The sequence below is a fragment of the Arachis stenosperma genome, chromosome 2 (assembly GCF_014773155.1).
Source record: "Arachis stenosperma cultivar V10309 chromosome 2, arast.V10309.gnm1.PFL2, whole genome shotgun sequence".
NCBI lineage: Eukaryota > Viridiplantae > Streptophyta > Magnoliopsida > Fabales > Fabaceae > Arachis > Arachis stenosperma.
The window spans coordinates 52,939,066-52,964,903 of record NC_080378.1 but is presented as its reverse complement, the minus strand read 5'-3'; the positions used below and the strand labels follow the sequence as shown (position 1 = coordinate 52,964,903).

The following is a 25,838-nucleotide window of genomic DNA, read 5'->3' as shown; positions in this document are numbered from 1 at the left end:
CTCATGAATGGTAGATGGAGGTTTAATAGAATCTCTATGGTCTCTATATGAGCCTCAGATTCCTTTAGGTCCTCAATAGGGAACTCCTTCTTGTCCAGAGGACGTCCCAGGAGGTCTTCCTCACTGGGATTCACGTCCTTCTCCTCCTTTGTGCATTCAGCCATATTGATTATATCAATGGCCTTGCACTCTCTTTTTGGATTCTCTTCTGTATTGCTTGGGAGAGTACTAGGAGGAGTTTCAGTGATTTTCTTACTCAGCTGGCCCACTTGTGCCTCCAAATTTCTAATGGAAGACCTTGTTTCACTCATGAAACTTAAAGTGGCCTTAGACAGATCAGAGACTATGTTTGCTAAGCTAGAGGGACTCTGCTCAGAATTCTCTGTCTGTTGCTGAGAAGATGATGGAAAAGGCTTGCTATTGCTAAGCCTGTTTCTTCCACCATTATTAAAGCCTTGTTGAGGCTTTTGTTGATCCTTCCATGAGAAATTTGGATGATTTCTCCATGAGGAATTATACGTATTTCCATAAGGTTCACCCATGTAATTTACCTCTGCCATTGCAGGGTTCTCAGGATCATAAGCTTCTTCTTTAGAAGATGCCTCTTTAGTACTATTGGATGCATTTTTCCATCCATTCAGACTTTGAGAAATCATGTTGACTTGCTGAGTCAACATTTTGTTCTGAGCCAATATGGCATTCAGAGCATCAATTTTAAGAACTCCCTTCCTCTGAGACATCCTATTACTCACAGGATTCCTCTCAGAAGTGTACATGAATTGGTTATTTGTAACCATGTCAGAAGGACACCTTTTGGTCATCTGCTTGTATCTTTCCCAAGCTTCATAGAGGGATTCACCATCTTTTTGTTTGAAGGTCTGAACATCCACTCTAAGCTTGCTCAGCTTTTGAGGAGGAAAGAACTTAGCCAAGAAGGCCGTGACCAGCTTATCCCAAGAGTCCAGGCTATCTTTAGGTTGTGAGTCCAACCATGTTTTAGCTCTATCTCTTACAGTAAAAGGGAAAGCATGAGCCTGTAGACTTCAGGATCTACTCCATTAGTCTTAACAGTCTCACAGATCTGCAAGAACTCAGTTAAAAACTGATAGAGATCTTCTGATGAAAGTCCATGAAACTTGCAGTTCTGTTGCATTAGAGCAACTAGTTAAGACTTCAGCTCAAAATTATTTGCTCCAATGGCAGGGATTGAGATGCTTCTTCCATCAAATTTGGAAGTAGGTGTAGTATAATCACCAAGCATCCTCCTTGCATTATTATTTTCGGCGGCCATCTCCTCTTTCTTTTCGAAAATTTCTGTAAGGTTGTCTCTAGATTGTTGTAATTTAGCTTCTCTTAGTTTCCTCTTCAGAGTCCATTCAGGTTCAGGATCTACTTCAATAAGAATATCCTCGTCCTTGCTCTTGCTCATATGAAAAAGAAAGGAACAGAAAATAATAATAGGGATCATCTTTACAACAGTAGAGAGATTCCTTTATGTTAGTAGAAGAAGAAAAGAATAGAAGAAGGAAAAGAGGAAAATTCGAACTCAGAGAGGAAGAGGGGGTTCGAATTTTTAAGATGAAGAGAAGTGTTGGTAAAAAGGAATAAAAATTAAAATTTAAAACAATTAGTTAAAAAAAAAGAATTTTGAAAAAGAGGGAGGTAATTTTCAAAAATTAGAGAGAGGAAAGTAGTTAGGTGGTTTTGAAAAAGATAAGAAACAAACAAAAAGTCAATTAGTTAGTTGAAAAAGATTTGAAAATCAATTTTGAAAAGATAAGAAGTTAGAAAAGATTTTTGAAATCAATTTTGAAAAGATATGATTTGAAAAAGATCTTTTGAAAAGATATGATTGAAAAAGATATTTTGGAAAAGATTTAATTTTTAAAATTAAAATTGATTACTTGACTAACAAGAAACTAAAAGATATGACTCTTAGAATTTAAAGATTGAACCTTTCTTAACAAGAAAGTAACAAACTTCAAATTTTTGAATCAATCACATTAATTGTTAGTAAAGTTTTCAAAATTTTGAAATAAAGATAAGAAAAAGATTTTGAAAATAAATTTTAAAAATTTTCGAAAATAATAAAAAAATGAAAAATATTTGATTTTTGAAAAAGATTTTGAAAAGATAAGATTTTTAAAATTGAAATCTTGACTTGACTAACAAGAAACAACTTATTTTAAAATTTTTTTACTAAATCAACCCAAAGATTTCGAATTTTTGAGAGAAATAAGGAAAATATATTTTGTTATTTTTGAATTTTTAATGATGAGAGAGAAAAACACAAATATGACCCAAAACATAAAAATTTTAGATCAAAACACATGATGCATGCAAGAACACTATGAATGTCAAGATGAACACCAAGAACACTTTGAAGATCAAGATGAACATTGGTGCACAAAATTGCAATCACTCCTTTGCAATCCACACAACTAACCAGCAAGTGCACTGGGTCGTCCAAGTAATACCTTACGTGAGTAAGGGTCGATTGTTGGTATGAAGCAAGCTATGGTTATCTTATTAATCTTAGTCAGGATGCCAATAAGGTTCTTTGAATTTAATTGTAAAAAGTGAAAGTGTTTGGAATAAGTAATTGTTACTCAATAATGGAGAATATGTTGGAGTTTTGGAGATGCTTTGTCCTCTTTATTTCAGCTTTTCTCTTGTACTCCTCTTCACCCACGCAAGGCTCCTTCCATGGCAAGCTGTATGTAGGGTGTCACCGTTATCAATGGCTACTTCCCATCCTCTCAGTGAAAATGGTCCAAATGCTCTGTCATAGCACGGCTAATCATCTGTTGGTTCTCGATCATGTCGAAATAGAATCCATTGATTCTTTTGCATCTGTCACTACGCCCAACAATCGCGAGTTTGAAGCTCGTCACAGCCATTCAATCCTTGAATCCTACTCGGAATACCACAGACAAGGTTTAGACTTTCCGGATTCTCATGAATGCCGCCATCAATTCTAGCTTATACCACGAAGATTCTGATTAAGGAATCTAAGAGATACTAATTCAATCTAATGTAGAACGGAGGTGGTTGTCAGGCACACGTTCATGGATTGAGGAAGGTGATGAGTGTCACGGATCATCACCTTCTTCATGGTGAAGCGCGAATGAACATCTTAGATAAGAACAAGCGTGTTTGAATGGAAAACAGAGATAATTGCATTAATTCATCGAGACGCTGCAGAGCTCCTCACCCCCAACAATGGAGTTTAGAGACTCATGCCATCAAAGAGTATAAAATTCAGATCTAAAAATGTCATGAGATACAAAATAAGTCTCTAAAAGTTGTTTAAATACTAAACTAATAACCTAGGTTTACAGAAAATGAGTAAACTAAGATGGATAGTGCAGAAATCCACTTCTGGGGCCCACTTGGTGTGTGCTGGGGCTGAGACTTAAGCTTCTCACGTGCCTGGGCTGTTTCTGGAGTTGAACGCTAGGTTGTAACCTGTTTCTGGCGTTGAACTCCACTGAACGCCAGACTACAACATGGGGCGTTGAACGCCAGTTTACGTTGTCTATCTTCGTACAAAGTATGGACTATTAAATATTGCTGGAAAGCCCTGAATGTCTACGTTCCAATCCAATTCAGAGCGCTCCAATTGGACTTCTGTAGCTCCAAAAATTCCATTCCGAGTGCAGGAAGGTCAGAATCCAACAGCATCAGCAGTCCTTTTTCAGCCTGAATCAGATTTTAACTCAGCTCCTTTAATTTTAGCCAGAAAAATACATAAAAATCATAGTAAACTCCAGAAATATGAATTTCGCTCAAAAACTAATAAAAATATATTAAAAACTAACTAAAACACACTAAAATCTACATGAATTTACCCCCAAAAAGCGTATAAAATATCCGCTCATCACAACACCAAACATAAACTGTTGCTTGTCCTCAAGCAACTAGATAAATAAAATAGGATAAAAAGAAATTAAGAAACAATAATATCTCTGAGTTTCAAGTGAAGCTCAGATTCTAATTAGATGAGAGGGGCTTAGTAGCTTTTTGCTTCTAAACAGTTTTGGCATCTCAATTTATCCTTTGAAGTTCAGAATGATTGGCATCCATAGGAACTCAGAATTTAGATAGTATTATTGATTCTCCTAGTTTAGTATGTTGATTCTTGAACACAGTTACTTTATGAGTCTTGGCCGTGGCCCTAAGCACTTTGTTTTCTAGTATTACCACCGGATACATAAATGCCACAGACACATAACTGGGTGAACCATTTCAGATTGTGACTTAGCTTTGCTAGAGTCCCCAATTAGAGGTGTCCAGAGTTCTTAAGCACACTCTTTTGCTTTGGATCACGACTTTAACCACTCAGTCTCAAGCTTTTCACTTGGACCTGCATGCCACAAGCACATGGTTAGGGACAGCTTGATTTAGCTGCTTAGGCCTAGATTTATTTCCTTGGGCCCTCCTATCCATTGATGCTCAAAGCCTTGGATCCTTTTCACCCTTGCCTTTTGGTTTAAAGGGCTATTGGCTTTTTCTACCTCTTTTGCGTTTTTTTTTCTGCAAAATATTTTTTTCATTTTTTTCTTTTGCAAGCTTGTTTTTCACTGCTTTTTCTTGCTTCAAGAATCAATTTCATGATTTTTCAAATCATCAATAACATTTTTCTTGTTCATCATTCTTTCAGGAGCCAACAATTTTAACATTCATAAAATTCAATATAAAAAATATGCACTGTTTAGGCATTCATTCAGAAGACAAAAAGTATTGCCACCACATATAAATAATTAGAATTTTTCTTATTAAGAACTCAAAAAAAATTAAATTGCCTCTTTATTCTAAAAATCTACTATTTTATTCATGTTTGATGATGATGAGAAAAATAAATTATAGCTTAATTGGAAATAAAATCAAAATAGATATACTAATTACTACTACTCATATATAACTTCTAAGGTATATTCCTAATAAGAACAATTGTCACAGAATTAAGTTTAAGATTAGGACTCAACAACCTTTGGTTTGGGAGATGATGGGTGCTCCTTCAACTTGTGGTGTGTCTGGTCCTTCAAGAGACAGCTTCTGGCACTTCAGCTCCTGTATCTCCGGATATTCGTCTTCTTTCAGATCAAATTTAACTTCCGGGATCACTGATCTCAGACCCATTATTTTGTGGTACTGGTCTGCATGTTCTTTGGTTAAGAACTTCTCTTGATTCCAAAATGGTTTTGGAATATTCTCTTTCTTGCCTCTTAAAGTGGTTTGTTTTCCCTTAGGTGCCATGATCTTGATGAGTTTTAGCTCATTGATCACGGAAAAACACACCAAACTTAGAGGTTTGCTTGTCCTCAAGCAAAAGAAAGGAAAGGAGAGGAATAGAAGGAGAGGTAATTTCGAAAATACAAAAGATATGATGAGATTTTGAAAAAGATTTGAGATGAATTTGAAAAGATAATTGAGTTTTTTTTTTAAATTTTTGAAAAGAAGTTGGATGGGTTTGAAAAGGATTTGTGTTTATGAATTAAGATACATTTGATATTTTTGAAAAAGGGATTTTAGAAATTAGGATTAAAATTTTTGGAATTGAAGGATGAGAGTTTGTAACATGTTTATGCAAGAAATCATGAATTGAAATATGAAAATTGGAAAAACTGTGAAGTAAAAACGAATTTACCTCCTCCCCACAGTCCTGGCGTTAAACACCCAAACGCTGCATGATTTGGGCATTTAATGCCCATGTGTAGCTTCTCCTGGGCGTTCAACGCCCAGCTGTTGCTTCTAGCTGGCGTTGAACGCCAGGAACTCCCTTGTCACTGGGCATTTTTCTGAACGCCCAGGACGTTGTAAATCTGGCGTTGAACGCCCAGAAGGTGCTTCTTTCTGGCGTTCAACACCCAGAAGGTGCTTCTTTCTGGCGTTCAACGCCCAGAAGGTGCTTCTTTCTGGCGTCGAATGCCCAGTAGATGCTTCTTTTGGGCGTTTAACGCCCAAAATAGCTCTTACTGGCTTTTTCGCACTAGTGAGCTTCTTTTTGCTATTTTTATCCTCTGAATCCTTCTGTAACTCTGTGAACTCAAGCAATTGCTATTTTACCTTGAAGATAATTGACATATACCTATAAAAATCAATTAATTAACAAATAAACTTTGTAAATGGCTGGGTTGCCTCCCAGCAAGCGCTTCTTTATTGTCTTTAGCTGGACTATTACTGAGCTTTAATCAAGTCTCAGTTTTGAGCATTCTTGCTCAAAATTGCCTTCAAGATAATGTTTGACTCTCTGTCCATTAACAATGAACTTTTTATTAGAATCATTATCCTGAAGCTCCACGTATCCATATGGTGACACACTTGTAATCACATATGGAACTCTCTACCAGGACTTCAATTTTTTGGGAAATAATCTGAGCCTAAAATTAAACAGCAGAACTTTCTGCCCTGGCTCAAAGACTCTGGATGACAGCTTCTTGTCATGCCAACTTTTTGCTTTCTCTTTGTAAATTTTTGCATTCTCGAAAGCATTGAGTCTAAATTCCTCTAGCTCATTTAACTGGAGCAATCGTTTTTCTCCAGCTAACATGGCATCAAGGTTTAGGAATCTAGTTGCCCAGTAGGCCTTATGTTCCAGTGCCACTGGCAAGTGACAGGCTTTTCCATACACGAGCTGGTATGGAGAAGTTCCTATAGGAGTCTTGAATTCTGTTCTGTATGCCCATAGGGCATCATCCAAGCTTCTTGCCCAATCCCTTCTATGGTTAATCACAGTTCATTCCAGGATTCTTTTAAGTTCTCTATTAGAGACTTCAGCTTGCCCATTTGTCTGTGGATGATATGGAGTGGCCACCCTGTGGCTAACTCCATATCGAACCAAAGCAGAGTAAAGTTGTTTATTGCAGAAATGAGTGCCCCCATCACTAATTAGTACTCTAGGGATACCAAATCTGCTGAAGATGTGCTTCTGAAGGAATTTCAACACTGTCTTAGTATCATTAGTGGGTGTTGCTATAGCTTCTACCCATTTGGATACATAATCCACTGCCACCAGAATATAAGTGTTTGAGTATGATGGTGGGAATGGCCCCATGAAGTCAATACCCCATACATCAAACAACTCAATCTCCAAGATCCCTTGTTGAGGCATGGCATAACTGTTAGGCAGATTGCCAGATCTTTGGCAACTGTCATAATTAAGTACAAACACTCGGGAGTCTTTATAGAGAGTAGGCCAGTAGAAGCCACATTGGAGGACTCTTGTGGTTGTTCGCTCACTTCCAAAATGTCCTCCATACTGTGATCCATAGCAGTGCCAGAGGATCTTCTGTGCTTCTTCTTTAGGCACACATCTACGGATTACTCTGTCTGCACATCTCTTAAAGAGATATGGTTCATCCCAAAGATAGTACTTTACATCCGTGATCAATTTCTTTGTTTGCTGCCTATTGTACTCTTTGGGTATGAATCTTACTGCCTTGTAGTTTGCAATGTCTACAAACCATGACACTTCCTGGATGGCAAAGAGTTGCTCATCCAGAAAGTTTTCAGAGATCTCAGTAAGAGGGAGGGATGCCCCTTCTACTGGTTCTACTCGGGACAGGTGATCTGCTACTTGATTCTCTATCCCTTTTCTGTCTCTTATTTCTATATCAAACTCTTGCAGAAGCAACACCCATCTTATGAGTCTGGGTTTTGAATCCTGCTTTGTGAGTAGATATTTAAGAGCGGCATGGTCAGTGTACACAATCACTTTTGATCCTACTAAATAAGATCTGAACTTGTCAATGGCGTAAACCACTGCAAGTAACTCTTTTTCTATGGTTGTGTAGTTCTTCTGTGCGTCATTTAGAACACGACTGGCATAATAAATGATGTGCAGAAGCTTGTCATGCATTTGTCCCAATATTGCACCAATGACATGGTCACTAGCATCACACATTAATTCAAATGGTAATGTCTAGTCTGGTGCAGAGATGACTGGTGCTGTAACCAGCTTAGCTTTCAGAGTTTCAAATACCTGCAGACACTCTTTATCAAAGATAAATGGCGTGTCAGCAGCTAGCAGATTACTCAGAGGTTTGGAGATTTTTGAAATTTCCTTTATAAACCTCCTATAAAATCCTGCATGCCCCAGAAAGCTTCTGATTGCCTTAACATTGGCAGGTGGTGGTAATTTTTCAATTACCTCTACCTTATCTTGATCCACTTCTATTCCTTTGTTTGAAATTTTGTGCCCAAGGACAATTCCCTCAGTCACCATAAAGTGACATTTCTCCCAGTTTAAAACCAGGTTAGTCTCTTGGCACCTCTTTAGAACAAGTGCTAGATGGTCAAGACAGGAGCTGAATGAGTCTCCAAATACTGAAAAGTCATCCATGAAGACTTCCAAAAATTTTTCCACCATTTCAGAGAAAATTGAGAGCATGCACCTTTGAAAGCTTGCAGGTGCATTGCACAGACCAAATGGCATCCTTCTGTATGCAAATACTTCAGATGGACATGTGAATGCTATTTTCTCTTGATCTTGGGGATCTACTGTAATTTGATTATAACCTAAATATCCATCCAGGAAGCAGTAGTATTCATGACCTGCTAGTCTTTCTAGCATCTGGTCTATGAAAGGTAAAAGAAAATGATCATTTCTGGTAGCTGTATTGAGCCTTCTATAATCAATACACATACGCCACCCTGTAACTGTTCTTGTAGGAAGCAGTTCATTTTTTTCATTATGAACCACTGTCATGCAACCCTTCTTAGGGACGACTTGGACAGGGCTTACCCAAGGGCTATCAGAAATAGGATAAATAATCCCAGCCTCTAGTAATTTAGTGACCTCCTTCTGCACTACCTCCTTTATGGATGGATTTAGCCGCCTCTGTGGTTGAACCACTGGCTTAGCGTCACCCTCCAATAGGATTTTTTGCATGCATCTGGCTGGGCTAATACCCTTAAGATCACTGATGGACCACCCAAGGGTTGTCTTGTGTGTCCTTAGCACTTGAATTAGTGCTTCCTCTTCCTATGGCTCTAAGGTTGAGCTTATGATCACAGGGAAGGTATCACCTTCTCCCAGAAATGCATATTTCAGGGATGGTGGTAATGGTTTGAGCTCGGGTTTAGGAGGTTTCTCCTCTTCCTGAGGGATTTTCAGAGGTTCTATTATTCTCTCTGATTCCTCCAGATCAGGCTGAACATCTTTAAAGATATCCTCTAGCTCTGATTCGAAACTCTCAGTCATATTGACCTCTTTTACCAAAGAGTCAATAATATCAATGCTCATGCAGTTATTTGGGGTGTCTGGATGCTGCATAGCTTTGACAACATTCAACTTGAACTCATCCTCATTGACTCTCAGGGTTACTTCCCCTTTTTGAACGTCAATAAGGGTTCGGCCAGTTGCTAGGAAAGGTCTTCCTAGAATGAGAGTTGCACTCTTGTGCTCCTCCATTTCCAGCACCACAAAGTCAGTGGGAAAGGCAAATGGCCCAACCTTGACAATCATGTCTTCAATCACGCCTGATGGGTATTTAATGGAGCCATCAGCAAGTTGGAGACATATCTGGATTGGTTTAACTTCATCAGTCAACCCAAGCTTTTTGATAGTAGATGCAGGTATTAGGTTGATACTTGCCCCAAGATCACATAGAGCTTGCTTGGTACAAGTACCCTCTAATGTGCATGGTATCATAAAGCTTCCGGGATCTTTAAGCTTCTCAGGTAAGCTTTTCAGAATGACTGCACTGCATTCTTCAGTGAGGTAAAATTTTTCAGTTTTCCTCTAATCCTTCTTATGACTTAAGATCTCTTTCATGAACTTAGCATAAGAGGGTATTTGCTCAAGTGCTTCTGCAAATGAAATCTTTATTTCAAGAGTCCTGAGATAGTCTGCAAAGCAGGCAAATTGTTTATCCTGTTCCGCTTGGCGGAGTTTCTGAGGATAAGGCATTTTGGCTTTGTATTCCTCAACCTTAGTTGCTGTAGGTTTATTGCCTATAGATGTGGGTTGAGAAGCCTTTTTAGAGGGGTTGCTATCAGTACTTGTATGTGTCTGATCTCCCATTGTCGTTTGAATGCCAGGGGTGAAAGCTGGAGTGGCATTAGATGCCAACTCCTCACCTGTTTCTGGCGTCTAAACGCCAGAACTGTACTTCCTTTGGGTGTTCAACGCCAATTCCTTGCTTGTTTCTGGTATTGAACGCCAGGACTGAGCATGGTTTGGGCATTCAACGTCAGCTTTCCACCCATTTTCTGGTGTTTGAGCGCCAGAATTATTCCTCTTTGGGCTCTTACTGTCCTCAGATGGATTTTGGGTAGTTTGCTCATTTCTTGGCTTCCTGCTACCTTGAAGTGAGGTATTTAATGTTTTCCCACTTCTTAATTGAACTGCTTGGCACTCTTCTGTTATTTATTTTGATAACTGATGTTCTGTTTGTTTTAACTGTACTTCCATATTCATATTAGCCATTCTTGTTTCTTGTAGTATCTCCTTGAATTCGGCTAGCTGTTTTGTTAGAAATCGAGTTGCTGATTGAATTCAGTAACTTATTCTGCAGGACTGAGTTCAGCAGTTACTGTTTTAGTCTCTTCTTTCAAGGAAGGTTCACTGCTCAGGTACAGATGCTAATTTCTGGCAACTGTATCAATGAGCTCTTGAGCTTCTTCTATTGTCTTTCTCATGTGTATAGATCCACCAGTTGAGTGGTCTAGAGAAATCTGAGCTCTCTCTGTAAGCCCATAATAGAAGATGTCTAACTGCATCCACTCTGAAAACATTTCAGAGGGGTATTTTCTTAGCATCTCTCTGTATCTCTCCCAGGCATCATAAAGGGATTCATCATCTCCTTGTTTAAAGCCTTGGATGCTCAGCCTTAGCTGTGTCATCCGTTTTAGAGGAAAATAGTGATTCAGGAATTTTTCTGACAGCTGTTTCCATGTCTTTATGCTGTCCTTAGATTGGTTATTTAACCACCTCTTAGCTTGGTCTTTTACAGCAAATAGAAACAGTAACAGTCTATACACATCCTGATCTACTTCCTTATCATGTACTGTGTCAGCAATCTGTAAAAACTGTGCTAGAAACTCTGTAGGTTCTTCCTGTGGAAGACCGGAATATTGGCAACTTTGCTGCACCATGATAATGAGCTGAGGATTTAAGTCAAAATTACTGACTCCAATGGAGGGTATACAAATACTACTCCCATATGAAGCAGTAGTGGGGTTAGCATATGACCCCAGAGTCCTTCTGGACTGTTCATTTCCACTTAAGTCCATAATGGAGAAAGGGAGATGATGTGAATTTATTTTATTTATTTTGTTATATATAAAAATTTTGAAATAATAATGATAAAATAAAATAAAATAAAGACGACAATAAAATTAAAAATAAATAAAAATAAAATAAAATAAAATAAAAAGAATTTAAAAATATTTTATGAAGATTTTCGAAAAAGTGAGGAGAGAAAAAGTAGTTAGGATATTTTCGAAAAATATATAATAAAAAATTTTTTAAAATCTTAAAAGGATAAGATTTGAAAAATTTTGAAATTGAAATATGAATTTTTATATAAAAAAATTCGAAAATATGGCTTAAAATTAGTTAGAAAAGATATTGTTTTGAATTTTGAATTTTATGATGAAAGAGAAAAACACACAAAAGACACAAGACTTAAAAATTTTTAGATCTAATGCTCCTTGTTTTCGAAAATTTTGGAGGGAAAACACCAAGGAACACCAAACTTAAAAATTTTAAGATCAAAACACAAGGAAGACTCAAGAACACCTTGAAGATTCACAAGAACACCAAGAACAAAAGAAAGAACACCAAACTTAAAATTTTTAGAAAATCACAATAAAATTTTCGAAAATTAAAGAAAGATTAACAAGAAAACACCAAACTTAAAGTTTGGCACAAGATTTAATCAAAGAAAAATTATTTTTGAAAAAAGTTTTAAAAAGAAGATACCCAATTGCCAAGAACATAAGCCAACACTCTAGCCAACTGAGCTATAAATGTAACGTGTTTTAATATTGTATATAAAAAATATATTTTTTGAAAACTAATATTTTGAAAAAGCACAAGGAAAACATGAAAAATACACAAAATAGGAAAAATCAAAGATCAAACAAGAAAATTTGACAACAATTTGAAGAACAAGGAAAAATAAAGAACACAAATTCGAAAATTTAAAAGAAAATATAAAATATGCAATTGACACCAAACTTAAAGTATAAAACTAAACTCACATAAAAATTAAAAATTAATAAGGAAAAATAATATTTTTGAAAAAAAATTTTGAAAAGAAAATAAAGGACTCAGATTTAATGACTTTATAGCAACAAAAATAAATTATTCCAAATCTAAGCAACAAAATAAACCTTTAGTTGTTCAAACTCGAACAATCCCCGGCAACGGCGCCAAAAACTTGGTGCACGAAATTGCAATCACTCCTTTGCAATCCGCACAACTAACCAGCAAGTGCACTGGGTCGTCCAAGTAATACCTTATGTGAGTAAGGGTCGATCCCATGGAGATTGTTGGTATGAAGCAAGCTATGGTTATCTTATTAATCTTAGTCAGGATGCCAATAAGGTTCTTTGAATTTAATTGTAAAAAGTGAAAGTATTTGGAATAAGTAATTGTTACTCAATAATAGAGAATATGTTGGAGTTTTGGAGATGCTTTGTCCTCTTTATTTCAGCTTTTCTCTTGTACTCATCTTCACCCACGCAAGGCTCCTTCCATGGCAAGCTGTATGTAGGGTGTCACTGTTGTCAATGGCTACTTCCCATCCTCTCAGTGAAAATGGTCCAAATGCTCTGTCACAGCACGGCTAATCATCTGTTGGTTCTCGATCATATCGGAATAGAATCCATTGATTCTTTTGCGTCTGTCACTACGCCCAACAATCGCGAGTTTGAAGCTCGTCACAGCCATTCAATCCTTGAATCCTACTCGGAATACCACAGACAAGGTTTAGACTTTCTGGATTCTCATGAATGCCGCCATCAATTCTAGCTTATACCACGAAGATTCTGATTAAGGAATCTAAGAGATACTCATTTAATCTAATGTAGAACGGAGGTGATTGTCAGGCACACGTTCATGAATTCAGGAAGGTGATGAGTGTCACGGATCATCACCTTCTTCATGGTGAAGCGCGAATGAACATCTTAGATAGGAACAAGCGTGTTTGAATGGAAAACAGAGATAATTGCATTAATTCATCGAGACGCTGCAGAGCTCCTAAGCCCCAACAATGGAGTTTAGAGACTCATGCCGTCAAAGAGTATAAAATTCAGATCTAAAAATGTTATGAGATACAAAATAAGTCTCTAAAAGTTGTTTAAATACTAAACTAATAACCTAGGTTTACAGAAAATGAGTAAACTAAGATGGATAGTGCAGAAATCCACTTCTGGGGCCCACTTGGTGTGTGCTGGGGCTGAGACTTAAGCTTCTCACGTGCCTGGGCTGTTTCTGGAGTTGAACGCCAGGTTGTAACCTATTTTTGGCGTTGAACTCCAACTTGCAACCTGTTTCTGGCGCTGAACGCCAGACTACAACATGGGGCGTTGAACGCCAGTTTACGTCATCTATCTTCGTACAAAGTATGGACAATTATATATTGCTGGAAAGCCCTGAATGTCTACTTTCCAACTCAATTGAGAGCGCACCAATTGGACTTCTATAGCTCCAAGAATTTCATTCCGAGTGCAGGAAGGTCAGAATCCAACAGCATCAGCAGTCCTTTTTCAGCCTGAATCAGATTTTAACTCAACTCCTTCAATTTCAGCCAGAAAATACCTGAAATCACAAAAAAATACACAAACTCATAGTAAACTCTAGAAATATGAATTTTGCTCAAAAACTAATAAAAATATATTAAAAACTAACTAAAACACACTAAAATCTACATGAAATTACCCCCAAAAAGCGTATAAAATATCCGCTCATCAAACATCAAGACTTATTTTTGAAAATTTTCAAGAAAAGAAAAACATGCAAGACACTAAACTTAAAAATCTTTAATGCTTAGACACTATGAATGCAAAAATGCATATGAAAAATAACAAAAAACACAAAACAAGAAAAATTAAAGATCAAACAAGAAGACTTATCAAGAACAACTTGAAGATCATGAAGAACACATGCATGAATTTTCGAAAAATACGCAAATTTTAAAAACATGCAATTGACACCAAACTTAAAAATTGACACTAGATTCAAACAAGAAACACAAAATATTTTTGATTTTATGATTTTATAATTTTTTGGATTTTTTTTGAAAACTATATTTAGAAAAATGAAAAAAAAAAGAAAAAATTTTTTGAAAGATTTTTGAAGAATTTTTGAAAAGAAAATTACCTAATCTGAGCAACAAGATGAACCATCAGTTGTCCAAACTTGAACAATCCCCGGCAATAGCGCCAAAAACTTGGTGCACGAAATTGTGATCATCAACAATGGCGCCAAAAACTTGGTAGCGCTCTCAAACGTGAATCACACTTTGTCACAACTTCGCACAACTAACCAGCAAGTGCACTGGGTCGTCCAAGTAATAAACCTTACGTGAGTAAGGGTCGATCCCACAGAGATTGTTGGTATGAAGCAAGCTATGGTCATCTTGTAAATCTCAGTTAGGCGGATTCAAATGGTTATAATGGTTTTCAAAATTAATAATAAATAAAGCATAAAATAAGGATAGAGATACTTATGTAAATCATTGGTGGGAATTTCAGATAAGTGTATGGAGATGCTTTGTCCCTGTTGAATCTCTTCCTACTACCTTCCTTCAATCCTTCATACTCTTTTCTATGGCAAGCTATATGTAGGGCATCACTGTTGTCAATGGCTACATCCCATCCTCTCAGTGAAATTGGTCCAAATACAATGTCACAGCACGGCTAATCATCTGTCGGTTCTCGATCATGTCGGAATTGAATCCATTGATTCTTTTGCGTCTGTCACCACGCCCAACAATTGCGAGTTTGAAGCTCGTCACAGTCATTCAATCCCTGAATCCTACTCGAAATACCACAGACAAGGTTTAGACTTTCCGGATTCTCAAGAATGGCCGCCAATAATTCTAGCTTATACCACGAAGATTCTGATTAAGGAATCCAAGAGATATTCGTTCGTTCTGAGGTAGAACGGAAGTGGTTGTCAATCACATGTTCATAGGTGAGAATAATGATAAGTGTCACGGATCATCACATTTGTCATGTTGAAGTGCAATGAATATCTTAGAATAAGAACAAGCTGAATTGAATAAAAGATAGTAGTGCTTTGCATTAAAACTCGAGGTACAGCAAAGCTCCACACCTTAATCTATGGTGTGTAGAAACTCCACCGTTGAAAATACATAAGTGATGGCCCCTAAAACGTGATCCATAGTCTCCTAAGATGAACAATAGATTAAAATTGAGACCAAAGATGTGGTCAAAAAAGACCCTAGTACAATAGTAAAAAAGTTCTATTTATACTAAAACTAGCTACTAGGGTTACAGAGATAAGTGATTGATGCAGAAATCCACTTCCAGGGACCACTTGGTGTGTGCTTGGGCTGAGCTTGAGCTTTACACGTGCAGAGGCTTCTTTTGGAGTTAAACGCCAAGTTGTAACGTGTTTTGGCGTTTAACTCTGGTTTGTGACGTGTTTCTGGCGTTTTACTCCAGAATGCAGCATAGAACTGGCGTTAAATGCCAGTTTTCATCATCTAATCTCGAATAAAGTATAAACTATTATATATTTCTGGAAAGCTATGGATGTCTACTTTCCAACGTCATTGAGAGCGCGCCATTTGGAGTTCTGTAGCTCCAGAAAATCCATTTCGAGTGCAGGGAGATCAGAATCCAACAGCATCAGCAGTCCTTTGTCAACCTGAATCAAATTTTTGCTCAGGTCTCTCAATTTCAGCCAGAAAATACCTGAAATCACAGAAAAACACACAAACTCATAGTAAAGTCCAGAAATGTGAATTTTACATCAAAACTAATGAAAATATCCCTAAAAGTAGCTAAATCCTACTAAAAACTACCTAAAAACAATGCCAAAAAGCGTATAAATTATCCGCTCATCAAGGTTCATAAAAGATTTTTCGAAAATTGCAAAACCCCTGTGTAATCTCTTGGCCACTGATGTTCCATTTGTCTTTGACCAAGAATGTCTGGATGCCTTTGAAACCCTGAAAGCCAAGCTTGTCACTGCTCCTATCATCTCTGCACCCAATTGGGACTTGCCATTCGAACTGATGTGTGATGCTAGTGATCATGCCACTGGTGCAGTTCTAGGTCAGAGACATGACAAGCTTCTGCACGTCATTTATTATGCCAGTCGTGTTCTAAATAATGCGCAAAATAATTACACTACTACAGAAAAGGAATTACTTGCAGTGGTTTATGCCATTGACAAGTTCAGGTCCTACCTAGTAGGATCCAAGGTCATTATCTATACTGATCATGCTGTTCTAAAGTATCTACTCACCAAGTAGTATTCTAAGCCCAGGCTCATAAGATAGGTATTACTCCTGCAAGAGTTTGATATAGAAATTAGAGACAGAAAAGGCACAGAAAAATTAAGTGGCTGACCACTTGTCTAGGATTGAACTAGTAGCAGGGACTTCTCCTTCCTCCACTGACATATCCGAATCCTTTCCAAATGAGTAACTCTTTGCCATCCGGACAGCACCTTAGTTTGTAGATATTGCAAATTACAAGGCTATAAGGTTCATTCCTAAGGAGTTTAATAGGCAGCAAGCCCGAAAACTCATGCATGATGCAAAATACTACTTGTGGGATGAACCATATCTCTTTAAGAGATGCTCGGATGGGATAATCCGATGCTCTGTGTCTGAATAAAACGCATAGAGAATCCTATGGCATTCCCATGGCTTAGACTATAGAGGAAACTTTGGAAGTAAGCGGACAGCCACCAAGGTTCTTCAAAGTGGCTTCTACTGGCCCACACTCCTTAAGGACTCTAGAGAGTTTGTCCATGTGATAGTTGCCAAAGAGCTGGCAATCTTCCTCATGGTCACGACATGCCTCAACAAGGGATCCTAAAGATTGAGTTGTTTGATATATGGGGCATAGACTTTATGGGACCCTTCCCGCCTTCATACTCAAATACCTACATCCTTGTGGCAGTAGATTATGTGTCTAAATGGGTTGAAGCAATAGCATCACCCACTAATGACACCAGAGTAGTGATAAAGTTCTTCCAAAAGAACATCTCCAACAGATTTGATGTCCCTCAGACACTGATTAGTGATAGAGGTACTCATTTCTGCAACAGACAGCTGGATTCTGTCTTAAGCCGTTATGAAGTTCGCTATAAAGTAGCAACACCGTATCACCCCTAAATAAATGGGCAAGCTGAAGTCTCAAATAAAGAACTAAAGCGAATCTTAGAGAATATAGTAAGCGCCTCTAGAAAAGATTGGGCTAGAAAGCTTGATGATGCTTTATGGGCATACAGAACAGCTTTCAAAACCCCTATAGGAATATCACCATATCACCTGGTGTATGGAAAATACTGTCATTTTCCAGTGGAACTAGAACACAAGGCCTATTGGGCTACTAAATTCCTTAACCTTGATGCTAAAGCAACAGGAGAGAAACGGCTTCGCCAACTAAATAAGTTGGATGAATTCTGCTTAGCTGCATTTGAAAATGCAAAGATCTATAAAGAAAAAGCAAAAAGGTGACATGATAGCAAGATATCTTCCAAAGTCTTTGGATCAGGACAGTCAACTCAAGACTCAAACTATTCCCTGAGAAACCCAAATTATGTTGGAAGGGGCCGTATGTGATTACTAGTGTATCACCTTACGGGCACATAGAACTTCAAGGTAAAGATCCTGACAACAGGTTCACTGTCAATGGACAGAGGGTTAAGCGTAACCTTGAAAGAGATTTTGAGCCAGGAGGCTCAACACTGCTACTAAGTTAAGTACAGTGAAGTCCAGCTAAAGACATTAAAGAAACGCTTGTTGGGAGGTAACCCAATTATTAATAATATATTATTTTCTAAATTTTCTAAATTATTTCTGTTTTAATTAATTTTCCTTATAACTAGTTTCTGATTAGTTTACTTTTTACTTAGTTTACTTTTTAATGCAGAACAGAAAATAGAACACCCTGGAGGCAGACAGCCTGGCATTGAATGCTAGCTAGGGTGCCTGACTGGGCGTTCAATGCTCAGCAAGTAGGGACAGCAACGTTAAACACCAGAATGCATCTATTTTGGGTGTTTAATGCCAGCAAGACAAGCAAGGGAGGTAATTTCTAAAACCTTATCTTTCTTTTAAGATTGAATTCAAAAATCCCTCCCCCTCCCTTTATATATTCGTGCTCCCCTCCCACTTATTCACCACCTTTCAATTCAAATTCTCTTCTTCTATTCTCCCTTCCTTCACTTTCTTCTTCTTCATTTCTTACCTTTTTCTCGATGATGAGCAAACCTTTTAATTTTGGTGTGGAAGGAGCCCTTTTCTTTCATTAAGATTTGAATCCCATGGCTCTAAGAAGTGGCAAGACCACTCCAAGAAACAAGAAGGATGATGACCCAACAGTTATTTTCAAACCTGTTAAATTCTACACCAAGCAACATGAAGAACATTATCATAAGATAATGAGTAAAAGGCCAGTAATCCTTGAGGTTAGATTCGAATTAGGAGAAGAAGAATACCCGGAGATCCAAGAGCAAATTCGAAAGAGAGGTTAGGAGATTCTAGCCAATTTTGAGGTCACTGTTGGATACAACATGATCCATGAATTCTATGCAAATCTGCGGATGACAGATAAGCAAAAGAAGGATGGAACAACATTCTATACTTTTTGCACTATGGTCAGGGGAAAGATCATCTATTTTCATCTGGATAGGGTGAGAGAGATCTTTAAATTACCCTTACAAAGGGATGACCTTGATTCTTACAATAGAAGGGTGGTAGCCAATCCAAAGCTGGATCAAGTCCTAGAAGACATCTGCCTGCCTAGAACTCAATGGATTGAGGATGAAAAAGGCAAGCCAAACCAGCTGAAAAAAATGAACTTCAAGCCAATTGCTAGAGGATAGCTAGACTTCATTGGGAATTCTATACTCCCTACTAGCAACTGCTCTGAAGTCACTATTCAGAGAGATGTGATGATTTACTATATCATGATGGAGAATGAGGTAGAAGTTCACCAAATAATCTCCCGTGAGATGTACAAGTTGGCAAACAGAATGTCCACTCATGCCATGCTGGCCTATCCAAATCTTATCTTTCGCCTATGCCAAGAGGCTAAAATTCTGCTTCATGTAGACACATTTATTCCAGTGGAAAGCTCAATCACTAAGCAAGTGATGGAAAGCTCCAAGATACCAAAGGATCAGCCCAAAAGGAAGGCACTTGAGCCTCCCTAAGAGATCCCTCCAATTGAGTATTGGGATCAGCTGAAGGCATATGTGATGCACCTACAAACCACCTTGGATCAACTAAGAGAGGAGAAGAAAGATCAGACTAGCATGATCTGCAGACTGGTCAAAGAGCAAGTGAGATAGAGGAGTTGAAGCGCCAGAAGCTCTCTCCTGAAGAGCCCAGTGCCCCTCAAGCTTGAGGTTGTTGAGTTTCAACCCAGTAACTATTCTAATTCCTGTTTTTCATATTTCTGTTATTCTAATTCCTGTATTCCATATTTTGGCTTACATGATTACTAGTAGTATTTAAGTTTTTATTTTTATTTTTATTTTCCTGTCTTTTAATTTAAGAATTGCATAAGCATTTTTATTTTCCAAATAGCTATAAAATATTTCTCTTATCATCATTAAACATGAATAAAATAGTAAATTTTTTTTAGAAGAATTAGAGATACATGAATTTCGAGTTCTATAATAAGAAAAGTCAATTATTTTGATGTGGTGGCAATGCGTATTTTCTGAATGTATGAATGAACAGTGCATATTTAAAATTGAAGTTTATGAATGTTAGCTCTTAAAGTAACAAGGAAAAGGAGAAGTATTATTGGTAATCTAAAAAATCCAAAAATTGATTCTTGAAGCAAGAAAAAGCAGTAAAATGAAAAAGAAAAAGCATGTTGCAATAAAAGAAAAATGCACGTAGAAAAAAATTGCGAAAAAATATATAGAAAAAGCAAGCAGAAGAAACCAATAGCTCTTTAAACCAAAAGGCAAGAGCAAGGATCTAAAGATCAAAAGAGTGTGCTTAAGAACTCTGAACACCTTTATCGGGGATTCCAGCAATGCTGAATCACAATCCGAAAGGGTTCACCCAGTTAAGTGTCTGTGGCATTTATGTATCTGGTGGTAATACTGGAAAACAAAGACTCTAAAAGCTGTGTTCAAGAATAAAAAAGAACTAAGCTAGGAGAGTCAATAGTATCATCTGGATTCTAAGTTCCTAAAGATGCCAACCATTCTAAGTTTCAATGGATATTGAGATGCCAAAACTATTCAGAAGCAAAAAGCTACTAAGTCCCGCTCATCTAATTGAAACTGAGCTTAGGGGTGGCAGTGGGGCGGGTAGGGGCGGGTTTTTACCCTACCCGACCCCGCCCTGCCGTCCTGACAGGCATATACTACCCGCCCCATAACTACCCGCGGGTAGTAAACAGCAGAACCCGCACCCGTCCCTGCGGGTACCCGCCCCACCCCGACCCGCCCCTGTAAAAATTAAATATACCTATTCATACATAAATTAAGACAAAAATTTAAAATTCATAGATAAATTAAAATACAAACATAAAATTCATACAATGTCCATTAGCTAAAATAACTTGAAATTAAAAAAAAGATATTGTTAGATCACTACAAATTTAACACCATAACAAAGAAATTACAATATTAGATATAAAATGATCTTCAATCCTTATTCTTGATCACTTTCAACATCTTCATCATCATTAAAAGTTTGCAAATCAAGATTTAAACCTGAAAATTAAAAGAGATAACAATTAACAAATTAATTGGTACTATGAAAAAAACTAACATAAATGAAGATTAATCAATATATCACCTTTACTTCCCAAAGGTGCCCACAACCAACTTTGGCCACACATCAAAGCTTCAATTATGTCTTGTTTGAGCTTTGCACGATGAGGAGAAATCACACGACCACTTGTACTAAAAGCAGATTCAGAGGCAACAGTAGACACCGGAATAGCGTATATATCCTTAGCTATTTTTGCAAGAACCTTAAATTTCATCTGATTGTTCTTCCACCATTTCAAAACATTAAAGTTAGGATCATTTGGAGGATGAATTTCCTCCTCAAGATAATGATCAAGCTCAACATTCACATATGAACTCCTTGTCATTTTTCTTCTTTTAAGATACACCATGTAATCATCACCCCCAAATGAACTTGCATTTCCACTTTCATTAAGTTCTTTTGTACCAACACCAACACTGACATGTGACACATCCGAACTCATTTTTTGAGTGTATTCATTAACCAACTCATTACACAACTGATGAATTCTATCAACTTGCTTGGAGCATTCTGTTGGATCTGGATACATTTTTTCAAATTGAAACTCAACCCCAACCATCTTGTACCTAGGGTCTAAAACAGCAGCAACACCCATAATGCCATGAATTTCATCCCAATACTTTTCAAATTTCTTCTTCATGTTAGATGCCATATTAGCAATTAACGGATTAGTAGAAATTTCCCATTCATCCAATGACACTTTTATTTTACAAACCAAAGTAAAATAAAGATTAGCAGTCGGAAATTTAGACCCAGAAAACAGTTGAGTTACATCATAAAACAATTTCAATCTGTCACATATTTCCTTCGCAAGTTCCCATTCCTCATTACTTGGCACAGTTTTATATTGGGGTTCCTTCTGCCTTAACCTAGGAAAGACAGCTTTATACAACAAAGCAGTTTCTAACATCAAATAAGTTGAGTTCCATCTAGTTGGGCAATCAAGAACTAATTTCCTAGTAAATGAGATCGCTGTTTTAGCACACCAACTCACAAAAGTTTCGGTCCTTTTCTGTGTTGCAGTCCAATACAATACACTACTACGAATCTTTTCTATACTTTCCTTAACAATACTTAAGCCATCCTTCACAATCAAATTCAAAATATGAGCACAGCAACGCATATGTAATAATTTACCCCCTAACATCAAGAATGAAGAATCCAAACGCCCCAACAGTCCATCTATCATAGCATCATTAGTAGAACAGTTATCCAATGTAATAGTGGACAATTTTCTATCAATGTTCCATTCTAACAATATTTTCATCAACGTTTCAGTGAGAACTTCACTTGTATGGGGACAAGGAACATAACAAAAGCTGAAAAAATTAACAAACATGCATGCATTTTTAGATTAACCTAGCTCAACATATGAAAACAACACAATGTATAAAAGTTTATAAAATATTTAAAGTACCTCAATATGCGCATATGCAACTTCCACGAAGTATCAATAAAATGAGCTGTGACAACCATGTATCCTTTTTCTTGGTTGGAAGTCCACATATCAGTAGTTATTGCAACTCTACTATCATTTTCATCTAGTTGAAGTGTTAACTTCTGCTTCTCGTCCCCATACATCTTCAAGATGTCTTTTCTGATAGTGTTTCGACTAGGCATTTTAAAGGTTGGTTGCATTGAAGCAAAAGCTCGCCTCAATCCATGGTGGTCCACACAACTCATAGGATACTCATGCAAAATAATCATTTCAGCAACACATTTTCTTGTAAATGAAGGATCAAACACAAAACCATCTTCACTCAATTTTTGCTTTTGTGATTGTTTTGACAATGATTCAACAATTGATGATTGCCTAGAGTTTGCCACCTTTATTCTCTTGCAATATCGATCCACATGGTTCCGCAATGACTTGGTACCATTCCTCGGATTTGCACTAAGCACAGTCTTGCAAAACTTGCATTTCGCCTTCCATTCTCCTTCAACTTTCAAACGATCAAAATACTCCCAGTAAGCACTCTTAACATGAGTCTTATTGTCACCTTCATTAGGAGTTGATCCTTCTGGAGTTGAGACATTATCCGTTGCTTGTGGAGTTTCTGAAGTTGGATTAGCATTACTTTGAACTTCAACTTCATTATCATTTGGAGCAACACTGTTGCTTTGTGTGTCTTCTCTAGCATTACTAGCCATGAAGTAATTTGAAAACACCTATATCAATAAAATTAAAATACATGAGGGTATAAAATTAACATAAATCATATCATAAATGCATAATTACAAAATTAGAATAAACCAAATCAGAATGCACCAAAATTAGAAAAAACCAAATCAGAATAAACCAACTCAGAACATCATTAGTTGTAAATTGAATGAATTCAACCATAACTTAAAAATGTCAATAACCATTAGCTTATATGTGTTTAATTCAGATGGTAAAAAACCCTGTCAAATAAAAGAAGACGAGTTTAAATGACACCTTTTTGTAGTAAAAAAAGTACTGCATCATCAAAATGCTGCAGGGGAAACTTCTTGACTGAAAAGTGAATGTAAAATTTAAGCTGTTTATTGTCAATTATGCTGATATTCCTTGGATCATGACCCTGGACTTCAAGCAAAAATTTTTCAAAGCCTATCTTATGAATCTGTGTTTTGGTAATGGCCCATCTAGTGAACTTTATTAGATAAAAAAAAAACTAAGTTAATTATTAGTCTACTTAAATAAATATAGAAGATGCAGCAAAAGCTTAATATAAATAACATATCTATATGCCTTTTTAATACTGCATCTGAGTTCAAATTCTAGTTAAAGTTGGATATAATTTAAGAACTCAGTGTGTGTGAATGAAGAGTGTGTGAGTAGTGTATAATGACAAAAAAGGAAAAAAAACAAATATTGAGGGTCTTGTGATTTGCCGAGAAGAGACTATTAAATAATAAAAAAATGTTTGATATTAAATATATAATATTAAATTTTCTTTTCAATTATTTGATGAGGTGTGACCTCTAGGAGGGGGATCCATTTCCCTGTCTTGCCAAGAGAAACAAAGAAGCTAATTAAAGATTTGAATAATTAAAATCATCATTTAAGTCAAGATTGTCGGCTAAAAAGTGGGACCCAAGTTGAAATATATATGCCAAAATAAGTCCCAAAATAAGTCCCAAAACAAGTTATAATTATATATTTATTTAATAGAGTGAAATGTTAATATCATGTGCACCAAAAAGCTACAAACTTTAGCACCAAAAAGGAAGTAAAAAAACATTTGAAACATAAAACTTGCTTATATCTACATGGCCATGAAATACAATCACATTGATTATAGACAGATAACAAAAGTAAAAAAACATTTGAAACATAAAACTTGCTTTGACAAATATGCTATAAGTTCATCTTATTCACAAAACCAATAAGCAATTTATAGCAATTAAAAAACTTCAAAACAGTGATGCCAAGTAATTGGATGATAAATCTCAATATAGCTTCCACCTAAGTTGTTTGGAAAAGCAATACATCAGCTTAAATGACTCTCACAAAACACCTTGTCTGACAATAAGTTTCAATAAAGTTATACAAATCCAATAGCAACAAAGAGGGGACAAAATAGTAGGTTAAGGTGGATTTCCATACAGAGGGAAACCACTACTCCACATACTCACACCATTCTCAACCTCCGCAAATTGATAATCAACACCACAAATATCTGCTCACTGATGTAAGTCCCAAAAATCTTAGCTCAAGCAAGATCACTGTGTGTGTTTGGTACCATTTTTTGTAAATATTTTTTCTAGGTGATATTAATTATGGCAGAACTGATATAATTACAATTTTATGTTAATGTAAAGTGATTTACATTAGGTAGTTCCTATAGAAAGAAATTCTGATAGAAAGTGAAAAGTTTTTCACTTCTCCCAAATCAAGTGGAGAACCATTCCAAACTAAAGGCAAGAATTATAACAGTAAAGATAATTTTTCTCCTCTGAAATTCAACAACTAAAAGCAGGAAAGTATAACTTTTTATCTGAAATCTGAGTACCAACCTAACAAAGATAGGACGAACACGGGAGGAGAGGGTCGACCGGAGGTGGCGGAGGTGGCAGAGGGAGGAGCGGTGCTGAGACGAATTAGATGATTCCACGAGTTGCGACTTGCGAAGATGGCAGAGACGACTAGACGAGCTGAGCGGAGGAGGAGCGACAGGCACAGGCGGCTTGAACGATTCGCGGAACTGGAGGAGGTTCGACGGCAAGCACTGGTTGATCTGAACCAAGGCGGCGACGCTATGGTCTTGGAGAGGAGAAGAGAAGAGCTGAGGAAGAAAGGGTTAAGGGTTGCTAACCCTAAATCTGAGAACTGAAAGCTGAAAAGCTAATCAGTAATCACTAAAAATTATATATATATTTATATATTATATATATATTATATATATATATATATATATATATATATATATATATATATATATATATATATATATATATATATATATATATATACACTCCGGGGCGGGTAGGGGCGGGTTTAGCCTGAACCCGACCCCGCCCCGCCCCGCTTATCAACCCGCCACGATTTTAGACCCGCCCCGCTCCGGGTCGGGTTCAAACCCGCCCCGACCGGGTAGGGGCGGGGCGGGTACCCGCGGGTACGGGTACTGCTGCCATCCCTAACTGAGCTTCATTGAAAACTCTGAGATTTATTGTATCTTACTCTTCTTTTTATCCTATTTTGTTTTTAGTTGCTTGAGGACAAGCAACAGTTTAAGTTTGGTATTGTGATGAGCGGATATTTTATACGCTTTTTGGCATCATTTTCATATATTTTTTAGTATGTTTTGTTTAAGTTTTATAAAGTTTTTATAGGTTTTAGTGCAAAACTCATATTTTTAGATTCTACTTTGAGTTTGTGTATTTTTGTGCAATTTC

General features: G+C 36.9%; 2 protein-coding genes and 1 non-coding gene across 3 annotated transcripts; 2 read left to right on the top strand and 1 right to left on the bottom strand.

Moving 5' to 3' along the window:
* Window positions 1-795: 795 nt before the first annotated feature.
* LOC130964352 (small nucleolar RNA R71) lies at window positions 796-899 on the top strand. Its single transcript, XR_009080449.1, has one exon. It is a non-coding gene; the product is annotated as a small nucleolar RNA R71 (small nucleolar RNA).
* A 16,107-nt stretch (window positions 900-17,006) lies between these two features.
* Window positions 17,007-17,917, top strand: LOC130962889 (uncharacterized). The gene is made up of 3 exons (XM_057889046.1): window positions 17,007-17,314; window positions 17,444-17,668; window positions 17,710-17,917. Exons 1-3 carry the CDS (start codon window positions 17,007-17,009, stop codon window positions 17,915-17,917), a joined length of 741 nt encoding a protein of 246 aa, XP_057745029.1.
* Window positions 17,918-20,834: 2,917 nt separating this feature from the next.
* On the bottom strand, window positions 20,835-25,577 carry LOC130962888 (zinc finger BED domain-containing protein RICESLEEPER 2-like). Its single transcript, XM_057889045.1, has 5 exons — window positions 25,521-25,577; window positions 24,953-25,225; window positions 22,375-23,126; window positions 20,982-22,276; window positions 20,835-20,896 (listed from the first exon to the last, which is right to left on the bottom strand). Exons 1-5 carry the CDS (start codon window positions 25,575-25,577, stop codon window positions 20,835-20,837), a joined length of 2,439 nt encoding a protein of 812 aa, XP_057745028.1.
* Window positions 25,578-25,838: the final 261 nt, after the last annotated feature.